This window comes from Pseudophryne corroboree, chromosome 2, assembly GCF_028390025.1.
Source record: "Pseudophryne corroboree isolate aPseCor3 chromosome 2, aPseCor3.hap2, whole genome shotgun sequence".
Taxonomy (NCBI): domain Eukaryota; kingdom Metazoa; phylum Chordata; class Amphibia; order Anura; family Myobatrachidae; genus Pseudophryne; species Pseudophryne corroboree.
The window spans coordinates 167,294,036-167,317,429 of record NC_086445.1 but is presented as its reverse complement, the minus strand read 5'-3'; the positions used below and the strand labels follow the sequence as shown (position 1 = coordinate 167,317,429).

The 23,394-nt window shown below is 46.7% G+C and overlaps 1 protein-coding gene across 1 annotated transcript in view; it reads right to left on the bottom strand.

Moving 5' to 3' along the window:
• The window catches only part of KPNA3 (karyopherin subunit alpha 3), a 193,697-nt gene that overhangs the window by 67,833 nt on the left and 102,470 nt on the right, over positions 1 to 23,394 (bottom strand). Inside the window, exons 7-11 of the mRNA XM_063951971.1 lie at positions 12,622 to 12,707; positions 12,381 to 12,467; positions 11,830 to 11,999; positions 9,525 to 9,569; positions 9,087 to 9,218 (exon numbers count right to left, since the gene is read on the bottom strand). Coding sequence (XP_063808041.1) covers positions 9,087 to 9,218; positions 9,525 to 9,569; positions 11,830 to 11,999; positions 12,381 to 12,467; positions 12,622 to 12,707 — 520 coding nt within the window. The remainder of the gene's footprint in view (positions 1 to 9,086; positions 9,219 to 9,524; positions 9,570 to 11,829; positions 12,000 to 12,380; positions 12,468 to 12,621; positions 12,708 to 23,394) is intronic.

Below are 23,394 nucleotides of genomic sequence, written 5' to 3'. Positions count from 1 at the left end.
TAGTGGATGCTGGGGACTCCGTAAGGACCATGGGGAATAGCGGCTCCGCAGGAGACTGGGCACAAAAGTAAAGCTTTAGAACTACCTGGTGTGCACTGGCTCCTCCCCCTATGACCCTCCTCCAAGCCTCAGTTAGGATACTGTGCCCGGACGAGCGTACACAATAAGGAAGGATTTTGAATCCCGGGTAAGACTCATACCAGCCACACCAATCACACCATATAACTTGTGATCTAAACCCAGTTAACAGCATGATAACAGAGGAGCCTCTAGAAAAGATGGCTCACAACAATAATAACCCGATTTTTTTGGTAACAATAACTATGTACCAGTATTGCAGACAATCCGCACTTGGGATGGGCGCCCAGCATCCACTACGGACTACGAGAAATAGAATTATCGGTAAGTAAATTCTTATTTTCTCCAACGTCCTAAGTGGATGCTGGGGACTCCGTAAGGACCATGGGGATTATACCAAAGCTCCCAAACGGGCGGGAGAGTGCGGATGACTCTGCAGCACCAAATGAGAGAACTCCCGGTCCTCCTCAGCCAGGGTATCAAATTTGTAGAATTTTACAAACGTATTTGCTCCTGACCAAGTAGCTGCTCGGCCAAGTTGTAAAGCCGAGACCCCTCGGGCAGCCGCCCAAGATGAGCCCACCTTCCTTGTGGAATGGGCTTTTACAGATTTTGGCTGTGGCAAGCCTGCCACAGAATGTGCAAGCTGAATTGTACTACAAATCCAACGAGCAATAGTCTGCTTAGAAGCAGGAGCACCCAGCTTGTTGGGTGCATACAGAATAAACAACGAGTCAGATTTTCTGACTCCAGCCATCCTGGAAACCTATATTTCCAGGGCTCTGACAACGTCTAGCAACTTGGAGTCCTCCAAGTCCCTAGTAGCCGCAGGCACCACAATAGGTTGATTCAGGTGAAACGCTGAAAACCACCTTAGGGAGAAACTGAGGACAAGTCCTCAATTTCGCCCTGTCCGAATGGAAAATCAGATGAGGGCTTTTACAGGATAAAGCCGCCAATTCTGACACGCACCTGGCCCAGGCCAGGGCCAACAGCATGACCACTTTCCATGTGAGATATTTTAACTCCACATATTTAAGTGGTTCAAACCAATGTGACTTTTGGAACCCAAAAACTACATTTAGATCCCAAGGTGCCACTGGAGGCACAAAAGGAGGCTGTATATACAGTACCCCTTTCACAAACGTCTGAACTTCAGGGACTGAAGCTAGTTCTTTTTTGGAAGAAAATTGACAGGGCCGAAATTTGAACCTTAATGGACCCCCATTTCAGGCCCATAGACACTCCTGTTTGCAGGAAATGTAGGAATCGACCTAGTTGAAAATTCCTCCGTCGGGGCCTTACTGGCCTCGCACCACGCAACATATTTTCGCCAAATGCGGTGATAATGTTTTGCGGTTATATCTTTCCTGGCTTTGATCAGGATAGGGATGACTTCATCCGGAATGCCTTTTTCCTTCAGGATCCGGCGTTCAACCGCCCTGCCGTTAAACGCAGCCGCGGTAAGTCTTGGAACAGACAGGGTCCTTGCTGGAGCAGGTACCTTCTTAGAGGTAGAGGCCACGGATCCTCCGTGAGCATCTCCTGAAGTTCCGGTTACCAAGTCCTTCTTGGCCAATCCGGAGCCACGAATATAGTGCTTACTCCTCTCCATCTTATAATTCTCAGTACCTTGGTTATGAGAGGCAGAGGAGGGAACACATACACTGACTGGTACACCCACTGTGTAACCAGAGCGTCTACAGCTATTGCCTGAGGGTCCCTTGACCTGGCGCAATACTTGTCGAGTTTTATAAACATGTGGAAGACTTCTGGGTGAAGTCCCCACTCTCCCGGGTGGAGGTCGTGTCTGCTGAGGAAGTCTGCTTCCCAGTTGTCCACTCCCGGAATGAATACTGCTGACAGTGCTATCACATGATTTTCCGCCCAGCGAAGAATCCTTGCAGCTTCTGCCATTGCCCTTCTGCTTCTTGTGTCACCCTGTCTGTTTACGTGGGTGACTGCCGTGATGTTGTCCGAATGGATCAACTCCGGGTGACCTTGAAGCAGAGGCCTTGCTGAGCTTAGAGCATTGTAACTGGCCCTTAGCTTCCGGATATTTATGTGAAGTGATGTCTCCAGGCTTGACCATAAGCTCTGGAAATTCCTTCCCTGTGTGACTGCTCCCCAGCCTCGCAGGCTGGCATCCGTGGTCACCAGGACCCAGTCCTGAATGTGCGGCCCTCTAGAAGATGAGCACTCTGCAACCACCACAGGAGAGACACCCTTGTGCTTGGTGACAGGGTTATCCGCTGATGCATCTGAAGATGCGAGCCAGACCATTTGTCCAGCAGGTCCCACTGGAAAGTTCTTGCGTGGAATCTGCCGCATGGGATTGCTTCATAGGAAGCCACCATTTTTTCCAGAACCATCTCATTGATGTACTGAGACTTGGCTCGGTTATAGGAGGTTCCCGACTAGCTCGGATAACACCCTGACTTTCTCCTCCGGGAGAAACACCTTTTTCTGAACTGTGTCCAGGATCATCCCTAAGAACAGAAGACGAGTCGTCGGAATCTTTTAGCTGCGATTTTGGAATATTGAGAATCCAATCGTGCTGCCGCAACACTACCTGAGATAGTGCTACACCGACCTCCAACTGTTCCCTGGATCTTACCCTTATCAGGGAATCGTCCAAGTAAGGGATAACTAAAATTCCCTTCCTTTGAAGGAGTATCATCATTTCGGCCATTACCTTGGTAAAGACCCGGGGTGCCGTGGACCATCCATACGGCAGCGTCTGAAACTTATAGTGACAGTTCTGTACCATAAACCTGAGGTACCCTTGGTGAGAAGGGTAAATTGGGACATGAATGTAAGCATCCTTGATGTACCGAGACATCATGTAGTCCTCTTCTTCCAGGTTCGCAATCACTGCTCTGAGTGACTCAATCTTGAATTTGAACCTCTGTATGTAAGTGTTCAAAGATTTTAGATTTAGAATCGGTCTCACCGAGCCGTCCGGCTTCGGTACCACAACAGTGTGGAATAATACCCCGTTCCCTGTTGCAGGAGGGGTACCTTGATTATCACCTGCTGGGAATACAGCTTGTGAATGGCTTCCAAAACTGTCTCCCTGTCAGAAGGAGACATCGGTAAAGCCGACTTTAGGAAACGGCGAGGGGGAGACGTCTCGAATTCCAATTTGTACCCCCTGAGATATCACCTGAAGGATCCAGGGGTCTACTTGCGAGTGAGCCCACTGCGCGCTGAAATTCATTGAGACGGGCCCCCACCGTGCCTGATTCTGCTTGTAAAGCCCCAGCGTCATACTGAGGGCTTGGCAGAGGCGGGAGAGGTTTTCCTGTTCCTGGGAACTGGCTGATTTCTGCAGCCTTTTTCCTCTCCCTGTGTCACGGGGCAGAAATGAGGAACCTTTTGCCCGCTTGCCCACGAAAAGACTGCGCCTGATAATACAGCGTCTTCTCATGTTGAGAGGCGACCTGGGGTACAAACGTGGATTTCCCAGCTGTTGCCGTGGCCACCAGGTCTGAAAGACCGACCCCAAATAACTCCTCCCCTTAATAAGGCAATACTTCCAAATGCCATTTGGAATCCGCATCACCTGACCACTGTCGTGTCCATAACCCTCTACTGGCAGAAATGGACAACGCACTTAGACTTGATGCCAGTCGGCAAATATTCCGCTGTGCATCACGCATATATAGAAATGCATCTTTCAAATGCTCTATAGGCAATAATATACTGTCCCTATCTAGGGTATCAATATTTTCAGTCAGGGAATCCGACCACGCCAACCCAGCACTGCACATCCAGGCTGAGGCGATTGCTGGTCGCAGTATAACACCAGTATGTGTGTAAATACATTTTAGGATACCCTCCTGCTTTCTATCAGCAGGATCCTTAAGGGCGGCCATCTCAGGAGAGGGTAGAGCCCTTGTTCTTACAAGCGTGTGAGCGCTTTATCCACCCTAGGGGGTGTTTCCCAATGCACCCTAACCTCTGGCGGGAAAGGATATAATGCCAATAACATTTTAGAAATTATCAGTTGTTATCGGGGGAAAACCACGCATCATCACACACCTCATTTAATTTCTCAGATTCAGGAAAACTACAGGTAGTTTTTCCTCACCGAACATAATACCCCTTTTTGGTGGTACTCGTATTATCAGAAATGTGTAAAACATTTTTCATTGCCTCAATCATGTAACGTGTGGCCCTACTGGAAGTCACATTCGTCTCTTCACCGTCGACACTGGAGTCAGTATCCGTGTCGGCGTCTATATCCGCCATCTGAGGTAACGGGCGCTTTAGAGCCCCTGACGGCCTATGAGACGTCTGGACAGGCACAAGCTGAGTAGCCGGCTGTCTCATGTCAACCACTGTCTTTTATACAGAGCTGACACTGTTACGTAATTCCTTCCAACAGTTCATCCACTCAGGTGTCGACCCCCTAGGGGGTGACATCACTATTACAGGCAATCTGCTCCGTCTCCACATCATTTTTCTCATCATACATGTCGACACAAACGTACCGACATACAGCACACACACAGGGAATGCTCTGATAGAGGACAGGACCCCACTAGCCCTTTGGGGAGACAGAGGGAGAGTTTGCCAGCACACACCAGAGCGCTATATATATATATATATATACAGGGATAACCTTATATAAGTGTTTTTCCCCTTATAGCTGCTGTATCTTTAATACTGCACGTAATTAGTGCCCCCCTTCTCTTTTTTAACCCTTTCTGTAGTGTAGTGACTGCAGGGGAGAGCCAGGGAGCTTCCCTCCAACGGAGCTGTGAGGGAAAATGGCGCCAGTGTGCTGAGATAGGCTCCGCCCCCTTATCGGCGGCCTTATCTCCCGTTTTTCTATGTATTTTGGCAGGGGTTAAATTCATCCATATAGCCCAGGAGCTATATGTGATGCATTTTTTGCCATCCAAGGTGTTTTTTATTGCGTCTCAGGGCGCCCCCCCCCCCCCCCAGCGCCCTGCACCCTCAGTGACCGGAGTGTGAAGTGTGCTGAGAGCAATGGCGCACAGCTGCAGTGCTGTGCGCTACCTTGTTGAAGACAGGACGTCTTCTGCCGCCGATTTTCCGGACCTCTTCTGTCTCTGTAAGGGGGCCGGCGGCGCGGCTCTGGGACCCATCCATGGCTGGGCCTGTGATCGTCCCTCTGGAGCTAATGTCCAGTAGCCTAAGAAGCCCAATCCACTCTGCACGCAGGTGAGTTCACTTCTTCTCCCCTTAGTCCCTCGATGCAGTGAGCCTGTTGCCAGCAGGTCTCACTGAAAATAAAAAACCTAAAACTAAACTTTTCACTAAGCAGCTCAGGAGAGCCACCTAGCGTGCACCCTTCTCGTTCAGGCACAAAAATCTAACTGAGGCTTGGAGGAGGGTCATAGGGGGAGGAGCCAGTGCACACCAGGTAGTTCTAAAGCTTTACTTTTGTGCCCAGTCTCCTGCGGAGCCGCTATTCCCCATGGTCCTTACGGAGTCCCCAACATCCACTTAGGACGTTAGAGAAATGGACATTGCATTAATTCTGGATGCCAGCCGGCAAATATCCCTCTGTGCATCCATCATATATAAGACGACGTCTTTAATATGCTCTATGGTCAGCAAAATAGTATCCCTGTCGAGGGTAACAATATTATCTGACAGGTATCAGACCACGCTGCAGCAGCACTACACCTCCATGCTGAGGCAATTGCAGGTCTCAGTATAGTACCTGAGTGTGTATATACAGACTTCAGGATTTCCTCCTGCTTTCTATCAGCAGGCTCCTTCAAGGTGGCCGTATCCTGAGACGGCAGTGCCACCTTTTTTTGACAAACGTGTGAGCGCCTTATCCACCCTAGGGGATATCTCCCAACGTGACCTATCCTCTGGCGGGAAAGGGTACGCCATCAGTAACTTTTTAGAAATTACCAGTTTCTTATCGGCGGAAACCCACGCTTCTTCACACACTTCATTCATCTGATGGGGGAACAAAACACTGGCTGCTTTTTCTCCCCAAACATAAAACCCCTTTTTAGTGGTACTTGGGTTAGTGTCAGAAATGTGCAACACATTTTTCATTGCCGAAATCATGCAACGGATGCCCCTAGTGGATTGTGTATATGTCTCAACCTCGTCGACACTGGAGTCAGACTCCGTGTCGACATCTGTGTCTGCCATCTGAGGTAGCGGGCGTTTTTGAGCCCCTGATGGCCTTTGAGACGCCTGGGCAGGCGCGTGCTGAGAAGCCGGCTGTCCCATGGCTGTTACGTCATCCAGCCTTTTATGTAAGGAGTTGACACTGTCGGTTAATACCGTCCACATATCCACCCACTCTGGTGTCGGCCCCGCAGGGGGTGACATCACATTTATCGGCACCTGCTCCGCCTCCACCTAAGCCTCCTCATCAAACAAGTCGACACCGCCGTACCGACACACCGCACACACACAGGGAATGCTCTGACTGAGGACAGGACCCCACAAAGTCCTTTGGGGAGACAGAGAGAGATTATGCCAGCACACACCACAGCGCTATTTAATCAGGGATTTACACTAACAGAAAGTGATTTATCCCTATAGCTGCTTTTAATATACAGTTTGCGCCTAAATTTAGTGCCCCCCCTCTCTTTTTAACCCTTTGAGCCTGGAAACTGCAGGGGAGAGCCTGGGGAGCTGTCTTCCAGCTGCACTGTGAAGAGAAAATGGCGCCAGTGTGCTGAGGGAGATAGCCCCGCCCCTTTTTCGGCGGACTTCTCCCGCTCTTATAATTGTATTATGGCAGGGGATTTTTACACATATATAGCTTATTAGGCTATATTATGTGTTGTTTGCCAAAGTTAAGGTACTCTAATTGCAGCCCAGGGCGCCCCCCCCAGCGCCCTGCACCCATCAGTGACCGGAGTATGTGGTGTGCATAGGGAGCAATGGCACACAGCTGCAGTGCTGTGCGCTACCTTAATGAAGACCGAAGTCTTCAGCCGCCGATTTCCAGGACGTTCTTCTTGCTTCTGGCTCTGTAAGGGGGACGGCGGTGCGGCTCCGGGACCAGACGACCGAGGCTGGGCCTGTGTTCGATCCCTCTGGAGCTAATAGTGTCCAGTAGCCTAAGAAGCCCAAGCTAGCTGCAAGCAGGTAGGTTCGCTTCTTCTCCCCTTAGTCCCTCGTAGCAGTGAGTCTGTTGCCAGCAGATCTCACTGAAAATAAAAAACCTAACAAATACTTTCTTTACTAGGAGCTCAGGAGAGCCCCTAGTGTGCAACCAGCTCGGGCCGGGCACAGATTCTAACTGAGGTCTGGAGGAGGGGCATAGAGGGAGGAGCCAGTGCACACCAGATAGTACCTAATCTTTCTTTTAGAGTGCCCAGTCTCCTGCGGAGCCCGCTATTCCCCATGGTCCTTACGGAGTTCCCAGCATCCACTAGGACGTCAGAGAAATAGGATTTTAATTACCTACCGGTAAATCCTTTTCTCGTAGTCCATAGGGGATACTGGGGATGGTACTTTAGTACGATGGGGTCTAGATGGGGTCAACAGGAGCCGATGCACTTAAACCAAACTTTAGTGTGTGTATGTATGTGTCAGCACACATACATACACAAATTAAAGTTTGGTTTAAATGCACCAGCTCCTGTGGACCCATCTATACCCCATCGTACTAAAGTATCATCCCCAGTATCCCCTACGGATGTCGTATAAAACAGTGTTTCTCCTAGCCTTAGCTTCAGCAAGGCGTGTTTCAGAGATGGGTGCCACGCAAGCCACCGTATCTGGTATTTCATGATGACAAAGCAGAACTTTGGACGAATCCTGCATTTCTACAGAAAGTTGTTTCTTCTTTTCACATCAACCAATCAATCGTAGTTCCTGAACTCCAGCTACTTTGGATGTGGTATGCGCACTCCGCATTTATGTAGCCCGAACATCAACAGTATGTAAAACGGATACATTGTTTTTTCTCTATGATGCAGTCAAGATAGGGTGGCCAGCTTCCAAAAAGACCTTGGCTAGATGGATTAAGCGGAACATTCGTCAAGTGTACTTTCATGCTAGTCTAAAACCGCCTGCATCTGTTTCAGCACATTCCACACGTTCCGTGGGAACATCATGGGCAGCAGGTCGTGGAGCTTCTACGACGCAACTTTGCAGCGCAGCTACATCGTTATCAGTGCACACATTTGTGCACTTTTACAAGTTTGATAAGTTTGCAGCATCAGCATCTAGCTTTGGCTGTCTAGTGTTACAGGTGCCAACCAGCTCTCAGTGACCCCTTAGTGGACGAAAAAGAAAAGAGGATTTTGTTACTTATCAGATAAATCCTTTTCTTTGAATCCACAGGGGACAATGGACGCCCACCCAAAGAAGTTTCACCTGGCTTGTGGTAAGTTGAGTAAATCTTATGGTAACACATTCTCACAGACTTGTTAAAATGTTAAGGTGATTGTTATCTATTGTCGTGTCAACTTTCTAGTTGTCCGTTATGTTATAATGTTATATGTAATTCTCCATTGTTCATCCTCTCTATCGCTCCTGTTCGGCTCAGTAAAAAACACACTGAGGTATCTTGGGAGTATGGAGGGTTAATAATTGAAATATTTAAATGTGCCTATTCCTGCTAACACCCCATCCATATCCCAAGAGTACTCCAGTACCGCCCGTGGATTCAAAGAAAAGGATTTATCTGGTAAGTACAAAAATCCTCTTATCTGCAGATTGTGTTGTGTGTACAGGCAGTATATACATTCTCTGCAGAAGCTGCTGGTGACTGACAGCACAACTGGGTGGTCACATGTAAATGCCCGCCCAATTGTGACGTCAGGCACAACACATCGGGGTGACGATCAGTAAGTGTGTACACACTTGCTGGATGTCAGATAAATCGACGGACCAGACAGGTGGCCATTCTGTCGGGCCAGCGTGTACCCCTTCTTAGGGTTTTAGGAGGACCAGGTTTTCAGAACAGTGAAATAGACCACAATCACAAAGAAGTTGACACTATGGATACCTTGCCTTTGCTATATCGCACATTTCATATGTATATTTACCTGAACTTTTACTTCCTGGTGACTCAGAAGCGGTACTAAAAACGGCACAACTCCAGAATCTATAACCATCTGTATTTGTTCATTGCCACCATCAGTTAAGTAAGACAGAGCCCATACTGTATCCACTAAAATCTAAAATTAAAAAAAAAAGTTTTTTAGAAGATTGAAAATAACAGCATCAATATAAAGTTGGTAACAAAAACGCAGTATGAAAACTGGATCATCGCATACTTGTGAGTGATGGTTAAAAAATAAATCCCAGCTGCCACCATTTAGGCACAACTGGCATTTCTAACTCTAGGTTTATCATTTCAAACTACAATCTTATCCAAAGTACTGTACATTAGTCTTTTAGCCTGGAGAGTATGAGTCCATGGGCAGGATTGGGAATTGAGAATATACCTTAAATGTAAACATGAACACATAGAATATACTTACATTAATATCTGTATGATATATTAGGACACACAGAGCAGGCAAGATCTAAAGAGAGAAAAAGAAAAGTCATCAACAGAACATGCTCTCATTGCAGTTACTATTAGGAAAGAAAATGACGTTGTACCACACTCTGCTCTATTATATTAGGCATCATGATGCTGTGAATTATGGTTATAAAACATCTGCTGACAGAAGAAACATAACTGCACCACAGTGGGGTAGTTACAACAGGAAGTGGGCGGGAGGGTCACTTATTTTTCCAGGTGTTTGAAGGAGCTACCTAAACATTCAGTAGTCTCCTAGACATTCCGGGAAAGTAGGTAAGCATGGAATAAAGTTAGTATTGTAAAATGATATGCCAGCGATTGTTTTACACTTTGTACTGTCAAATCCATAAGGGGCATACACACGTAAGTGTGTAAATTCTAAGCAATCTGACTAAACTGCTTAGAAACGAAGCACACATCTCACCGTGTGTATACCCTATAGCGATAACGATGTGCAGCCCCGCGTGCCGCTATCGCCAGTTCTAGATTGGCCTGCATGCATATATATCAATTAAATATAAATACTGGATATCGGGAATGAAAGACTTAAATATCTGGGGCAAAATGTACATATTAAAGCTATGAGCACTCTCCTGTAAACTGAGATAGACGGATATAGACAGGAGAATTATTTAATATATATAAAAATTTCAGCTATATCACCAACTTTATAAGGTTAACCTGGCCCATGACAGAGAGATGAAGCCTATGCCAGACACAGGATTTAACCTATAAATACTCAATTTGGGGGCAAAGATTTTATGGGAGATGTTAAGCTGGAGTGAGATCTATATAAAATGCACATATAAAGGAGATTAGTTCTGCATTACACAGTGGTAGGATATAGATCGATTTAACCATTTATGAACACTAAAACAGAGTATAAAACAGTGATTCCCAAACACGATCCTCAAGGAATTCTAAAAGTCCAGGTCTTAAGGATATCTTATGGTAGTTGGGCTATTGTCTGGAGGCCACACTGCTCACAAGACAATAACTATGAAAGGTAGCACATAGGTTCACTGATGGTGCCCCCGAGTAGGTAAATGCCAGAAAGGGGTAGGTAGGGCACTTAAAATGCAACCCTCCCCCATCCACTGGTTTTTGACTATGCTTTGTGGAGTGGAAGACATAGCTCCCCATTGCAATGCCATCAATCACCACCTCCTTCTGCCACCACTGGCACTAACTACCCGCGGGACTTGTATTTCTTCCCTCCTTGAGCGTTATTCATTAACACTGAAGCCGACACTATCTCAGAGATTGCTGATAATTCATACACTACCCACAATTGAGGGGCTCAGTGGTAAATTCCACATCTATATGGATTTAGAATTTTTGCTACCATCAAGTAGCTTCTGCCATCTTGCATCTACTCCACATATACCCCTTTCAGATTCAAAGTGCTGGGTCGCACACAGGATTTAGTACACGGGTCCAACCTGGATGCATGCAGGCCTAGATCCCTTTCAGACTGGCGGCTGGACCTGGTCACTGCACACAGGTGCAGTACCAGCCTTCCTATGCTGTAAATGGGTTGCATCGACCCAGGTCACGTGAATAACCCGGAATTTTGCTGCTTGTCTAAAAGGGGTATATCTTCTAAGATAGGGCGGTATCCTATTAGCAGTGATGCTATACTGCTGCTAATAGGATTGCTGGGGGCTACCCTATTAGTCCCAATGCCGGCTCTGTTATTGTGCGATGCCGGCATTTATCAGGGATTATGCTTAGGGTGCACCCAAAGAATAATCCCTGATAAGCAGCCGCTTGAGCAGCGATAACACATGGGATCGGGGGCCAATCCCATGTGTTTTCATGTGATTGCAGGTCCAATTTCAGCCGAAAAAAACAGCCTCTAATTGGAAATCTGCGTTAATGACCAGCGGTCAATCGTGATATCCAGACGTTTTTACTAGTCGAAATCACATCGGGGCTAATATGATGCCGAATAAAAATCCTGGTATTATACTTCAAGACATATCTAGTTGAAAAAGGCCAATAGTAATTTTGTGGCATGTGCCTCTTTTCCACTAAGCCCCTCAATTTAAGTTTGCACAGAGCAGTCTCCGCTCTTATGGCAAAAGGGGAGAGCTTAAAATTTAGGGATTTTTTTTCCAAGATTAGAGTGGATTTAGGGTACGGTTTACATCACATAAATTAGAATTCCAATTACTTCTCTATCCATGCAACTTCTACATGTGAAATCTACATTGAAGAGCAACAAATGCCTCATCGTCGCTGTTCATTTTAATTACCTCCTGCACAGTCTCCATGGGCGGTGGAGGGTCCTTATTCCTACACAGATTGACAATGACCCATGTGACGTTCCGAAGGAAGGTGATGGGGATGGAAGGATTGATGAAGGACAAGAGCGGTTTGACAACTCCAAGTGAGATGACATAATCTCTACACTGAGGTCCATCACCTACAGAAATGAGAAGGGTAAAAAAAAAAAAAAATGTTTAAAAATAAGAAACCTTGCATTAAAAATGTAGAAGGTGAAAAAGAAAAAGGGCGATTTTGAAATGTACACATGAATTGCATTTATTACATCTGGGTTAATAAATAGCTTTAGAATATTCGTATGCAAACTATTTAGAAGAACATAAGCAATTTTAATGTATTGCAGAACATTTAGAAAACCTGACACAGATAATGATGCAACCCAGTTACTAATAAGACGTTTCTTTTTATTTTCTAAATTGCACTAGAGAAGTACAAGGTGGAATAATCTGCTGCTAAGAATAACAGCCTTAATCCACAGCCTTATTGTATCTATAACGTGCCTGATTCCCCCAATTCTTACCAATGATATTTCCAAGTGCCCAGACTGCTTGTTCACAGACATTTTGATGCACGGAATGGAGCAGCCTGAGGAACAGTGGAACGGCATCTATTCAGGGAAAACAAACAGTATTAATAAAGGACTAATGATCATCTTAAAACGACACTAGTTATATTGCTATACACTTCTAATACCGGACATAAATATTTAGAACATAACAACATACCGTTATAATATGACAAAATAACACTGCAGTACTTACTGGACTGCACCACTGCTTCGGTTTGTGCAGACGTCCCTGATGCTATATTGGTTAATGCCCAGGCCGCCTCAAACTGTAAAGAAGGGCTACAAAATAAAATGCGAAGATTATTAATTAGTATGGAAGGTAAACACTGTCCATTAATATTAAACATTCCATTCATTAAATAGGGTTAACTGTACAAAAAAAAGTATAGTGAAAAGGCTCAGGGGAGATGAATCAAAACATGGAGAGATAAAGTACCAAACAATCAGCTCCTGTCATTATTCAAACAGCCTGTAAAGCGACAGTTGGAAGCTGATTGGTTGTTATTTTCGCTCTCTGATAGCGTGATGCATATCCCCCTTAGACCCTATGGACCACTTATATTAGAAGAATTACCTGTCCTTTACAATTCACACTAAGGGGGGTATCCAATTAGACACGGTTAATTACCGCGGCTGTTTTGCTAGGGGCTATCCTATTAGCCTAGGCAAGCCAGCGCAAACTGCGGCTTATCTAGGATTTTGTTTCACCTGCATCAGGCAGGTGAAACCAAATCTGCGGGATCAGCCTCATTTACATCTGAAACGGATATTCTAATGAAAACACACAGGTTTCACTGAGCCTGTCTGTTTTCGGGACAGAGTTTTTTTTTTTTTTTTTACAGGTGACCAGATTGGATAGCCTGTAAAAACATGCGGGTGAAACATCGGAAAAATAAAATAACTAAATACTTTTTCGAGCACGATGTTTCTCCTCTGCTAATTGGATACCCCTATAATAGTTTGTTACAGCTATTTTTTCCTCTCCTTGTTTACATGTGAATCACTTAATATTTGAAAAGAATTGCTTGTGGGTATTCTAAACGCAAGTGTTTTTTGGTTTGAAAATGCAGGACCAGCACTATTAAGCCTCAGTGCAAACACACAAAAAATGTAATCAAATTTCAGCTTGCCTTAAAAGAGAAAGGGCCCACGTTACCCTGTCCATTGTTAAGGTCCCTTGGGGGTGGGGGTGCTAAATTCTCATCTAGGGATTTCTCAAAGAAAAACAATAAAAATTGTTTTATGAGGCACTCATGTCCTCCCAAACACACACAGCTGCAATTACAATTATTAACACTCAATTGTATTATAATTCTTTAGAAACTTTCTTTCAATGGAGACTATTTAGCTCGGAAATATATAAATGTAAAGTAGAAAGTAACTGACTTTAAGGAAGTAAAGTACTGTAATTCCGATATGTATTTACACCAAGGAATTAAATAGATGTGTGTAAAATCGTTTTTAATTAATCCGCTCCCACACAGTTATTGAGACAGGAGAATTCCGGATTATGTGACGAATAAGGAAAACTATTCATAACCTGATAATTATTAGTTCTCTCTCTCTAGTCACTGGTATATTGTTTGTGTCTGTTCTCATTTCTACAGTGCAGTATTTATTGCATATAGTGTTGCACCTTGCCGAGTATTGTGCAAAATTACACCTACGGTCCAGTATTTTTTAGGGGGTTGGATCATCAGGGTCAACTGAAGATTCTGGACCCACACATCGCCCCGATCTTGTGGATACAGAGCACATCCAGTGAGAAAACAAAAAATGGAATTTTAATACCTACCGGTAAATACTTTTCTCGTAGTCTATAAGGGATATTGGGGGAATCTAGTACGATGGGTATAGATGGTGTCCAAAGGAGCCAATGCACTTTCAATTTCTTCAACTGGGTGTGCTGGCTCCTCCCCTCTATACCCCATCCCACAGGTAGTTGTAGGTAAAAACGTGCCGGAGGGAGAAAGGACATATATGAGAGAAGGAACATAACAGAAAAGGTGGTGAGATTTACACACCAATAACATACAACTAGCAACAGCTGGCAACAACAGCTGAACAGGTAACTATAGAAGAAGAACCTGCAGAAAAGTCCACGCACTGAGGCGGGCGCCCAATATTCCTTATGGACTATGAGAAAAATAAGATTTTAAACCTACCGGTAAATATTTTTCTCCTAGTCCGTAGAGGATGCTGGGGACTCCGTAAGGACCATGGGGAATAGACGGGCTCCGCAGGAGACATGGGCACTAAAAAGAACTTTAGATATGGGTGTGCACTGGCTCCTCCCTCTATGCCCCTCCTCCAGACCTCAGTTAGAGAAACTGTGCCCAGAGGAGACGGACAGTACTAAGAAAGGATTTTGTTAATCCAAGGGCAAGATTCATACCAGCCCACACCATCCACACCGTACAACATGGAATATACGAACCAGTTAAGAGCATGAAACCAAACAGCATCAGCCCGATACTGATCAAAACTGTAACATAACCCTTAAGTAAGCAAAAACTATATACAAGTCTTGCAGATGTAGTCCGCACTGGGACGGGCGCCAAGCATCCTCTACGGACTAGGAGAAAAAGATTTACCGGTAGGTTTAAAATCTTATTTTCTCTTGCGTCCTAGAGGATGCTGGGGACTCCGTAAGGACCATGGGGATTATACCAAAGCTCCAAAACGGGCGGGAGAGTGCGGATGACTCTGCAGCACCGATTGAGCAAACTGGAGGTCCTCATCAGCCAGGGTATCAAACTTGTAGAACTTTGCAAAGGTGTTTGAACCCGACCAAGTAGCAGCTCGGCACAGCTGTAATGCCGAGACACCTCGGGCAGCCGCCCAAGAAGAGCCCAACTTCCCAGTGGAATGGGCCTTTACAGAATTCGGTAACGGCAATCCAGCCGTAGAATGAGCCTGCTGAATCGTGTTACAGATCCAGCGAGCAATAGTCTGCTTCGAAGCAGGAGCGCCAACCTTGTCGGCTGCATACAGGACAAACAGTGCCTCTGTTTTCCTAACCCGAGCCGTTCTGGCCACATAAATTTTCAAAGCCCTGACCACATCCAGGGACTCGGAATCCTCCACGTCCCGCGTAGCCACAGGCACCACAATAGGTTGGTTCATATGAAAAGAAGAAACCACCTTGGGCAAAAATTGAAGAACGAGTCCGCAATTTTGCTCTATCCACATGGAATATCAGATAGGGGCTCTCGTGAGATAAAGCCGCCAACTCCGACACTCGCCTTGCCGATGCCAAGGCCAACAACATGACCACTTTCCAAGTGAGATATTTTAATTCCACCGTTTTAAGTGGTTCAAACCAGTGAAACTTAGGGGAACCGCAAAACCACGTTAAGGTCCCAGGGTGCCACTGGGGGCACAAAAGGAGGCTGGATATGAAGCACTCCCTTCACAAAAGTTTTTTTATTATCAGTGTTCTTAGTGCTAAGAGTGTGCATCTGCATCTCTCTTCCCCCAGCATAGTATTAGAAGCCTCAGCATGATAGCACCTCTTGATATCTTTAGTAATAGGATGTGCAATCCAGGTTCCCCCCTTTTTCCACTATATTTGTGTATATATTGTACACTGGAAGGCAAGGCTTCCTTCCTCTGGATTGGCACTCCTCCCATTCACCCTCAGGTGTTTTAATTAACTGGGTTCCTGCATTTCAGATCACACATTGATAAGGCCCTATTTAGAGGTAAGTCCTGTATAAATTTATAGAATGTGATAGTATTAGGGATGTTAGGGACCCATGTGATGAAGTCACCTGGCCGCGGTACATGGGCCCGCATATTTGCGCAAATGTGTGCTAAGAACTTCAATTATACTCCATGTTAATTGTGAGGGTTTATTTAAATTATTTTTATTATCAGTGTTCTTAGTGCTAAGAGTGTGCATCTGCATCTCTCTTCCCACGTCTGGGAGAGAAGCCAATTCCTTCTGAAAGAAAATGGATAGGGCCGAAATCTGAACCTTAATGGAACCTAATTTTAGGCCCAAATTCACTCCCGTCTGTAGGAAGTGAAGGAAACGGCCCAAATGGAATTCTTCCGGAGGAACATTCCTGGACTCACACCAAGAAACATACTTTCGCCATATACGGTGATAATGTTTCGCTGTCTTGTCTTTACTAGCCTTTTCCGCTAGGATCCGGTGTTCAACCGCCATGCCGTCAAACGCAGCCAGGGTAAGTCTTGGAACAGACAGGGCCCCTGTTGCAACAGGTCCTCTCTGAGAGGAAGAGGCCACGGATCTTCTGTGAGCATCTCCTGCAGATCCAGATACCAGGCCCTTCGCGGCCAATCTGCAACAATGAGAATTGTCTGTACTCCTTTTCGTCTTATGATTCTCAATATCTTTGAGATAAACGGAAGAGGAGGGAACACATAGACCGACTGAAACACCCATGGTGTCACCAGGGCGTCCACCGCCACTGCCTGAGGGTCCCTTGACCTGGCGCAATACCTTGGTAGTTTTTTGTTGAGGCGTGACGCCATCATGTCTATCTGAGGCAGTCCCCACCGACTTGCAATCTCTGCGAAGACTTCCTGATGAAGTCCCAACTCTCCTGGATGTAGATCGTGTCTGCTGAGGAAGTCTGCTTCCCAGTTGTCCACTCCCGGAATGAAGACCGCTGTCATGGCGCTTGCATGATTTTCCGCCCAGCGAAGAATCCTGGTGGCTTCTGCCATTGCCACTCTGCTCTTTGTTCCGCCTTGGCGGTTTACATGCGCCACTGCGGTGATGTTGTCTGACTGGATCAGAACTGGTAGGTCGCGAAGCAAATTTTCAGCTTGTCGAAGGGCGTTGTATATGGCCCTCAACTCCAGTATGTTGATGTGAAGACAAGCTTCCTGGCTTGACCAGAGACCATGAAAGTTTCTTCCCTTTGTGACTGCTCCCCAACCTCGGAGGCTCGCGTCCGTGGTTACCAGAATCCAGTCCTGAATGCTGAATCTGCAACCCTCCAGAAGGTGAGCACTCTGCAGCCACCACAGGAGAGATACCCTGGCCCTGGGGGACAGGGTGATCATCTGATGAATCTGTAGATGAGATCCGGACCACTTGTCCAGAAGGTCCCATTGAAAAGTTCATGCATGGAACCTGCCGAATGGAATGGCCTCGTAAGTCGCCACCATCTTTCCCAGAACTCGAGTGCAGTGATGCACCGACACCCTTTTTGGCTTCAATAGGTCCTTGACGAGTCCTCAATTCTGCCCTGTCCATATGGAAGATCAGATACGGGCTTTTACATGACAAAGCTGCCAATTCTGACACACGCCTAGCTGAAGCTAAGGCCAACAGCATGACCACCTTCCACGTGAGATACTTTAGCTCCACGGTCCTAAGTGGCTCAAACCAGTGTGATTTCAGGAAATCCAACACAACGTTAAGATCCCAAGGTGCCACTGGAGGCACAAAAGGGGGCTGAATATGCAGCACTCCCTTTACAAACGTCTGAACTTCAGGCAGTGAAGCCAGTTCTTTTTGAAAGAAAATAGATAGGGCCGAAATCTGGACCTTTATGGACCCCAATTTTAGGCCCATAGTCACCCCTGACTGTAGGAAGTGCAGAAATCGACCCAGCTGGAATTCCTCTGTTGGGGCCTTCCTGGCCTCACACCAAGCGACATATTTCCGCCATATGCGGTGATAATGCTTTGCTGTCACATCCTTCCTAGCTTTTATCAGCGTAGGAATCACTTCATCTGGAATGCCCTTTTCCGTTAGGATCCGGCGTTCAACCGCCATGCCGTCAAACGCAGCCGCGGTAAGTCTTGGAACAGACATGGCCCCTGCTGTAACAGTTCCTGTCTGAGAGGCAGAGGCCATGGGTCCTCTGAGATCATTTCTTGTAGTTCTGGGTACCAAGTTCTTCTTGGCCAATCCGGAACGATGAGTATAGTTCTATCCTCAGTACCTTGGGTATGAGAGGAAGAGGAGGGAACACATAAACCGACTGGTACACCCACGGTGTCACTAGTGCGTCCACAGCTATCGCCTGAGGGTCCCGTGACCTGGCGCAATATTTTTTTAGCTTTTTGTTGAGGCGGGACGCCATCATGTCCACCTGTGGCAGTTCCCAACGATTTACAATCTGTGTGAAGACTTCTTGATGAAGTCCCCACTCTCCCGGGTGGAGGTCGTGCCTGCTGAGGAAGTCTGCTTCCCAGTTGTCCACTCCCGGAATGAACACTGCTGACAGTGCTAGCACGTGATTCTCCGCCCATCGAAGAATCCTTGTGGCTTCTGCCATTGCCATTCTGCTTCTTGTGCCGCCCTGGCGGTTTACATGGGCGACCGCCGTGATGTTGTCTGACTGAATCAGTACAGATTGGTTTTGAAGCAGGGGCTCTGCTTGACTCAGGGCGTTGTAGATGGCCCTTAGTTCCAATATATTTATGTGTAGAGAAGTCTCCAGACTTGACCACTGTCCTTGGAAGTTTCTTCCCTGAGTGACTGCCCCCCATCCTCGGAGGCTTGCATCCGTGGTCACCAGGATCCAGTCCTGTATGCCGAACCTGCGTCCCTCGAGAAGATGAGCACTCTGCAGCCACCACAGCAGAGACACCCTGGCCCTTGGGGACAGGGTGATCAACCGATGCATCTGAAGATGCGATCCGGACCATTTGTCCAACAGATCCCACTGAAAGATCCTTGCATGGAACCTGCCGAAGGGAATTGCTTCGTAAGAAGCCACCATCTTTCCCAGGACTCGCGTGCAGTGATGCACCGACACCTGTTTTGGTTTCAGGAGGTCCCTGACCAGAGATGACAATTCCTGGGCCTTCTCCTCCGGGAGAAACACCTTCTGTTCTGTGTCCAGAATCATTCCCAGGAAAAGCAGACGCGTCGTAGGAATCAGCTGCGACTTTGGGATATTCAGAATCCAGCCGTGCTGTTGCAACACTTCCTGAGAGAGTGCTACGCTGACCAACAACTGCTCTTTGGACCTCGCCTTTATGAGGAGATCGTCCAAGTACGGGATAATTATAACTCCCTTTCTTCGAAGGAGGATCATCATTTCGGCCATTACCTTGGTAAATATTCTCGGAGCCGTGGAGAGACCAAACGGCAACGTCTGGAATTGGTAATGACAGTTCTGTACCACAAACCTGAGGTACTCCTGGTGAGGTGGGAAAATGGGGACATGCAAGTAAGCATCCTTGATGTCCAGCGACACCATAAAATCCCCCTCTTCCAGGCTTGCAATAACCGCCCTGAGCGATTCCATTTTGAACTTGAACTTCTTTATATAAGTATATTTTGAGACCCAGAAGGTCCCTGCGACATAGTGAAAGGCAGGGTTTGACTCCCTGTACACTCCCTGGACTCAGCTTTGTCCAACCTTTTGTGCAAAAAATTCACATTTGCATTTAAAACCTTCCACATATCCAACCAGTCAGGTGTCAGCGTTGCCAAGGGAGACACCACACTCATTTGCTCCACCTCCTCCCTAGAAGAGCCTTCCGCTTCAGACATGCAGACACACGCGTACCGACACACCACACACTCAGGGAATTCTCTTATCTGGAGACAGTTCCCCCACAAGGCACTTTGGAGAGACTGAGAGAGGGTATGCCAGCACACACCCAGCACCAATGACCCAGGGAAAAAAATTACCCAGAAAGCGCTTTTAATACATATATATATACATACATATATACATATATATACATACATATATACATATATATACATACATACATATATATATATATATATATATATATATATACACACACACACACACACACACACACATATACATATTTATACATACATAGCGCCAAATTATGTGCCCCCCCCCTTCTTTCAAACCCTCTGTCACCGTGTTCAGCAGGGGAGAGTACGGGGAGCCAGCTTCTCAGCGTGTGCTGTGGAGAAAAATGGCGCTGGCGAGTGCTGAGGGTCAAGCTCCGCCCCCTCAGCGGCGGGCTTCGGTCCCTCTTGAATTCTTTCAAAAACTGGCGGGGGATCTCAAATATATAGTGCAGAGCCCATATATGTCCTGATTTTGCCAGACCAGAGGTTTAATTGCTGCGCCCCCTGCGCCCTTACAGTGCCTGCCGTGTGTGTGTTGTGCGGGAGCAATGGCGCGCAGCGTTACCTCAGTGAAGATCCGAAGTCTTCTCTCTTCTCATACTCACCCGGCTTCTTTCTTCCGGCTCTGTGAGGATGACGGCGGCGCGGCTCCGGGACGAACAGCTAGGAGGGACCTGCGTTCCGACTCCCTCTGGAGCTAATGGTGTCCAGTAGCCTAAGAAGCAGAGCCTAGCAGTTAAGTAGGTCTGCTTCTCTCTCCTCAGTCCCTCGATGCAGGGGTCCTGTTGCCAGCAGGCTCCCTGAAAATAAAAAACCTAACAAAATTTATTTCTTTCAGGAAACTCAGGAGAGCTCCCTGTAATGCACCCAGTCTCCTCTGGGCACAGTATCAAACTGAGGTCTGGAGGAGGGGCATAGAGGGAGGAGCCAGTGCACACCCATATCTACAGTTCTTTTTAGTGCCCATGTCTCCTGCGGAGCCCGTCTATTCCCCATGGTCCTTACGGAGTCCCCAGCATCCTCTAGGACGTAAGAGAAAGGATTTACCGGTAGGTATTAAAATCCTATTTTCTCTAGCATTCATAAGGGATATTGGGGGAATCTAGTACAATGGGGACGTCCCAAAGCTTCCAGAACGGGCTGGAGCGTGCGGAGACTGCTGCAGCACCGCCTGCCCAAACTGGGTATCCTCTGGCCAGGGTATCAAATTTGTAGAACTTCACAAAAGTATTTTTCCCCGACCAGGTAGCAGCTCGGCATAGTTGCAAGGCTGAGACACCACGGGCAGCCGCCCAGGAAGTGCCCACTGATCTTGTAGAGTGGGCCTTTAGAGACTTAGGAACAGGTAAGGCTGCCGACACATAGGCCTGTGGTATAGTAAGTCTAATCCAACGTGCAGTGGACTGCTTTGAAGCAGGGCAACCCTTTTTCTGCGCATTATAGAGCACGAACAAGGAATCAGTTTTTCTGACCCGAGCTGTGCGCTTGACATAGATCTTCAAGGCACGCACAGCTTCCAATGCCTCCGGAGGAGCAGAAGCGACAGAGCTAGACGTAACCACAATAGGTTGATTCAGATGAAACGCAGAGACAACCTTAGGCAGGAACTGTCTAGTCCGGAGCTCCGCTCTGTCCTCGTAAAAGACCAAGTACTGACTTTTACACGATAAAGCCCCCAATTCTGAAACACGTCGAGCAGAAGCCAGGGCCAGTAACATCGCCGCCTTCCACGTGAGGTCCTTTTCTTCTACCGTCATCGTAGGTTCAAACCAGGAGGACTGTAGAAAATAGGATTTTGGTACTTACCAGGTAAATCCTTTTCTTTGAATCCAAAGGGGGCACTGGAGTACTCTTGGGATATGGACGGCTTTAGCAGAATGGAATATTTAAATTTAGTAACTCTCCTCCCCTCCATATTCCCAGAGTACCTCCGTGTTTTTTTACTGAGCCGAACAGGAGCGATAGAGAGGATGAACAATGGATAATTACATATAACATTATAAACATAACGGACAACAATAAAGTTGACACATAACGTAACTGCCAACTAAACAGTTGACAGCATAACCGATAGAACTTGAAAATTTGAACCAGTCGGTGAGAATGTATTACCAGAAGATCCCCTGAACTTACCACAAACCAGGTAAAAACTGCTCAGGATGGGCGTCCAGTGCCCCCTATGGATTCATAGAAAAGGATTTACCTGGCAAGTACCAAAATCCTATTTTCTTTTTCATCCACTAGGGGTCACTGGAGTACTCTTGGGACGTACCAAAGCTTCCCTCGTGGGCGGGAGAGCTGTTTGGCACCTGTAACACTAGGCGGCCAAAGCTAGATGCTGATTCCGCAAACGAATCAAACTTGTAAAAGCGCACAAACGTGTGCACTGATGACCATGTAGCCGCACGGCAAAGCTGCGTCGTAGAAGCCCCACGACCAGCTGCCCATGAAGTTCCCACAGAACGTGTGGAATGAGCTGTTACTGATGTAGGCGGCTGTAACCTAGCATGAAGGTAAGCCTGACGTATGGTCAGTTTAATCCATCTGGATAAGGTTAGCTTAGAAGCTGGCCAACCCATCTTGGCAGCATCATAGAGAACAAACAACGTATCCGTTGTCAAAGTCAGAAAAATATCTCTATACACACTGCCATATTTGCACCTCATACACGTCCGCGCTGCGCATGCGTACGCTCTCCCGTGCGTGCACATACTCACAGTCGCGGGCACCCGCAGGCGCACGGTATGCGTATTTACGGTAGAGTTTATGTGATCGTAGCGTGCGACTCAATCGTTACATATTTTCACTATATAATGTATTTTGTAGATCATGGTCCCTTTGATAGATTCTGAAAGTTTAGTTAATATAGAATGTTCCTGGACAGAGGGATCCCTCTTTGTATTGTACGAAGGGTCTAACAGGAGTCATACAGTGGTGTTTAGTATCCATCGGAAGAACATTTAAAGAGCAATATTCCGGTGTTGGTTTGGAGCGGATTAATCGCTCGTGCGAATAGTTATGGACATAAGTAGTTTATGTCCATTTACTATTATTTACTCTTACTTAGCCATGCGGCGGGAAACCCAGTATCCCACCCACCTAAACAGTTGGAAGTAGCCACAGCCCACCTGTATGAATCAACCTATGACCTTTTGTTATAGTGCGAAGCCGAATTCCTGTGTCCAATGAACAATGAGATTGTAGGGACCATTGAATTGTATTGTGTGTGGGGCATAAATAGACAAGCCGACCATATCCAGCTCACTCTCTTCAACGGTTCTCATTGCTGATAATCGGGAGCTGGATATCGAGGCGCATGCGATCGTTTCCCCTTGTGCGTAAGTGTTTCTCCGCAACCATATTGTTCTTACTGTTATTGTGGGCCATTTCTCTCTCTCTCTCTTCTCCTCTTTC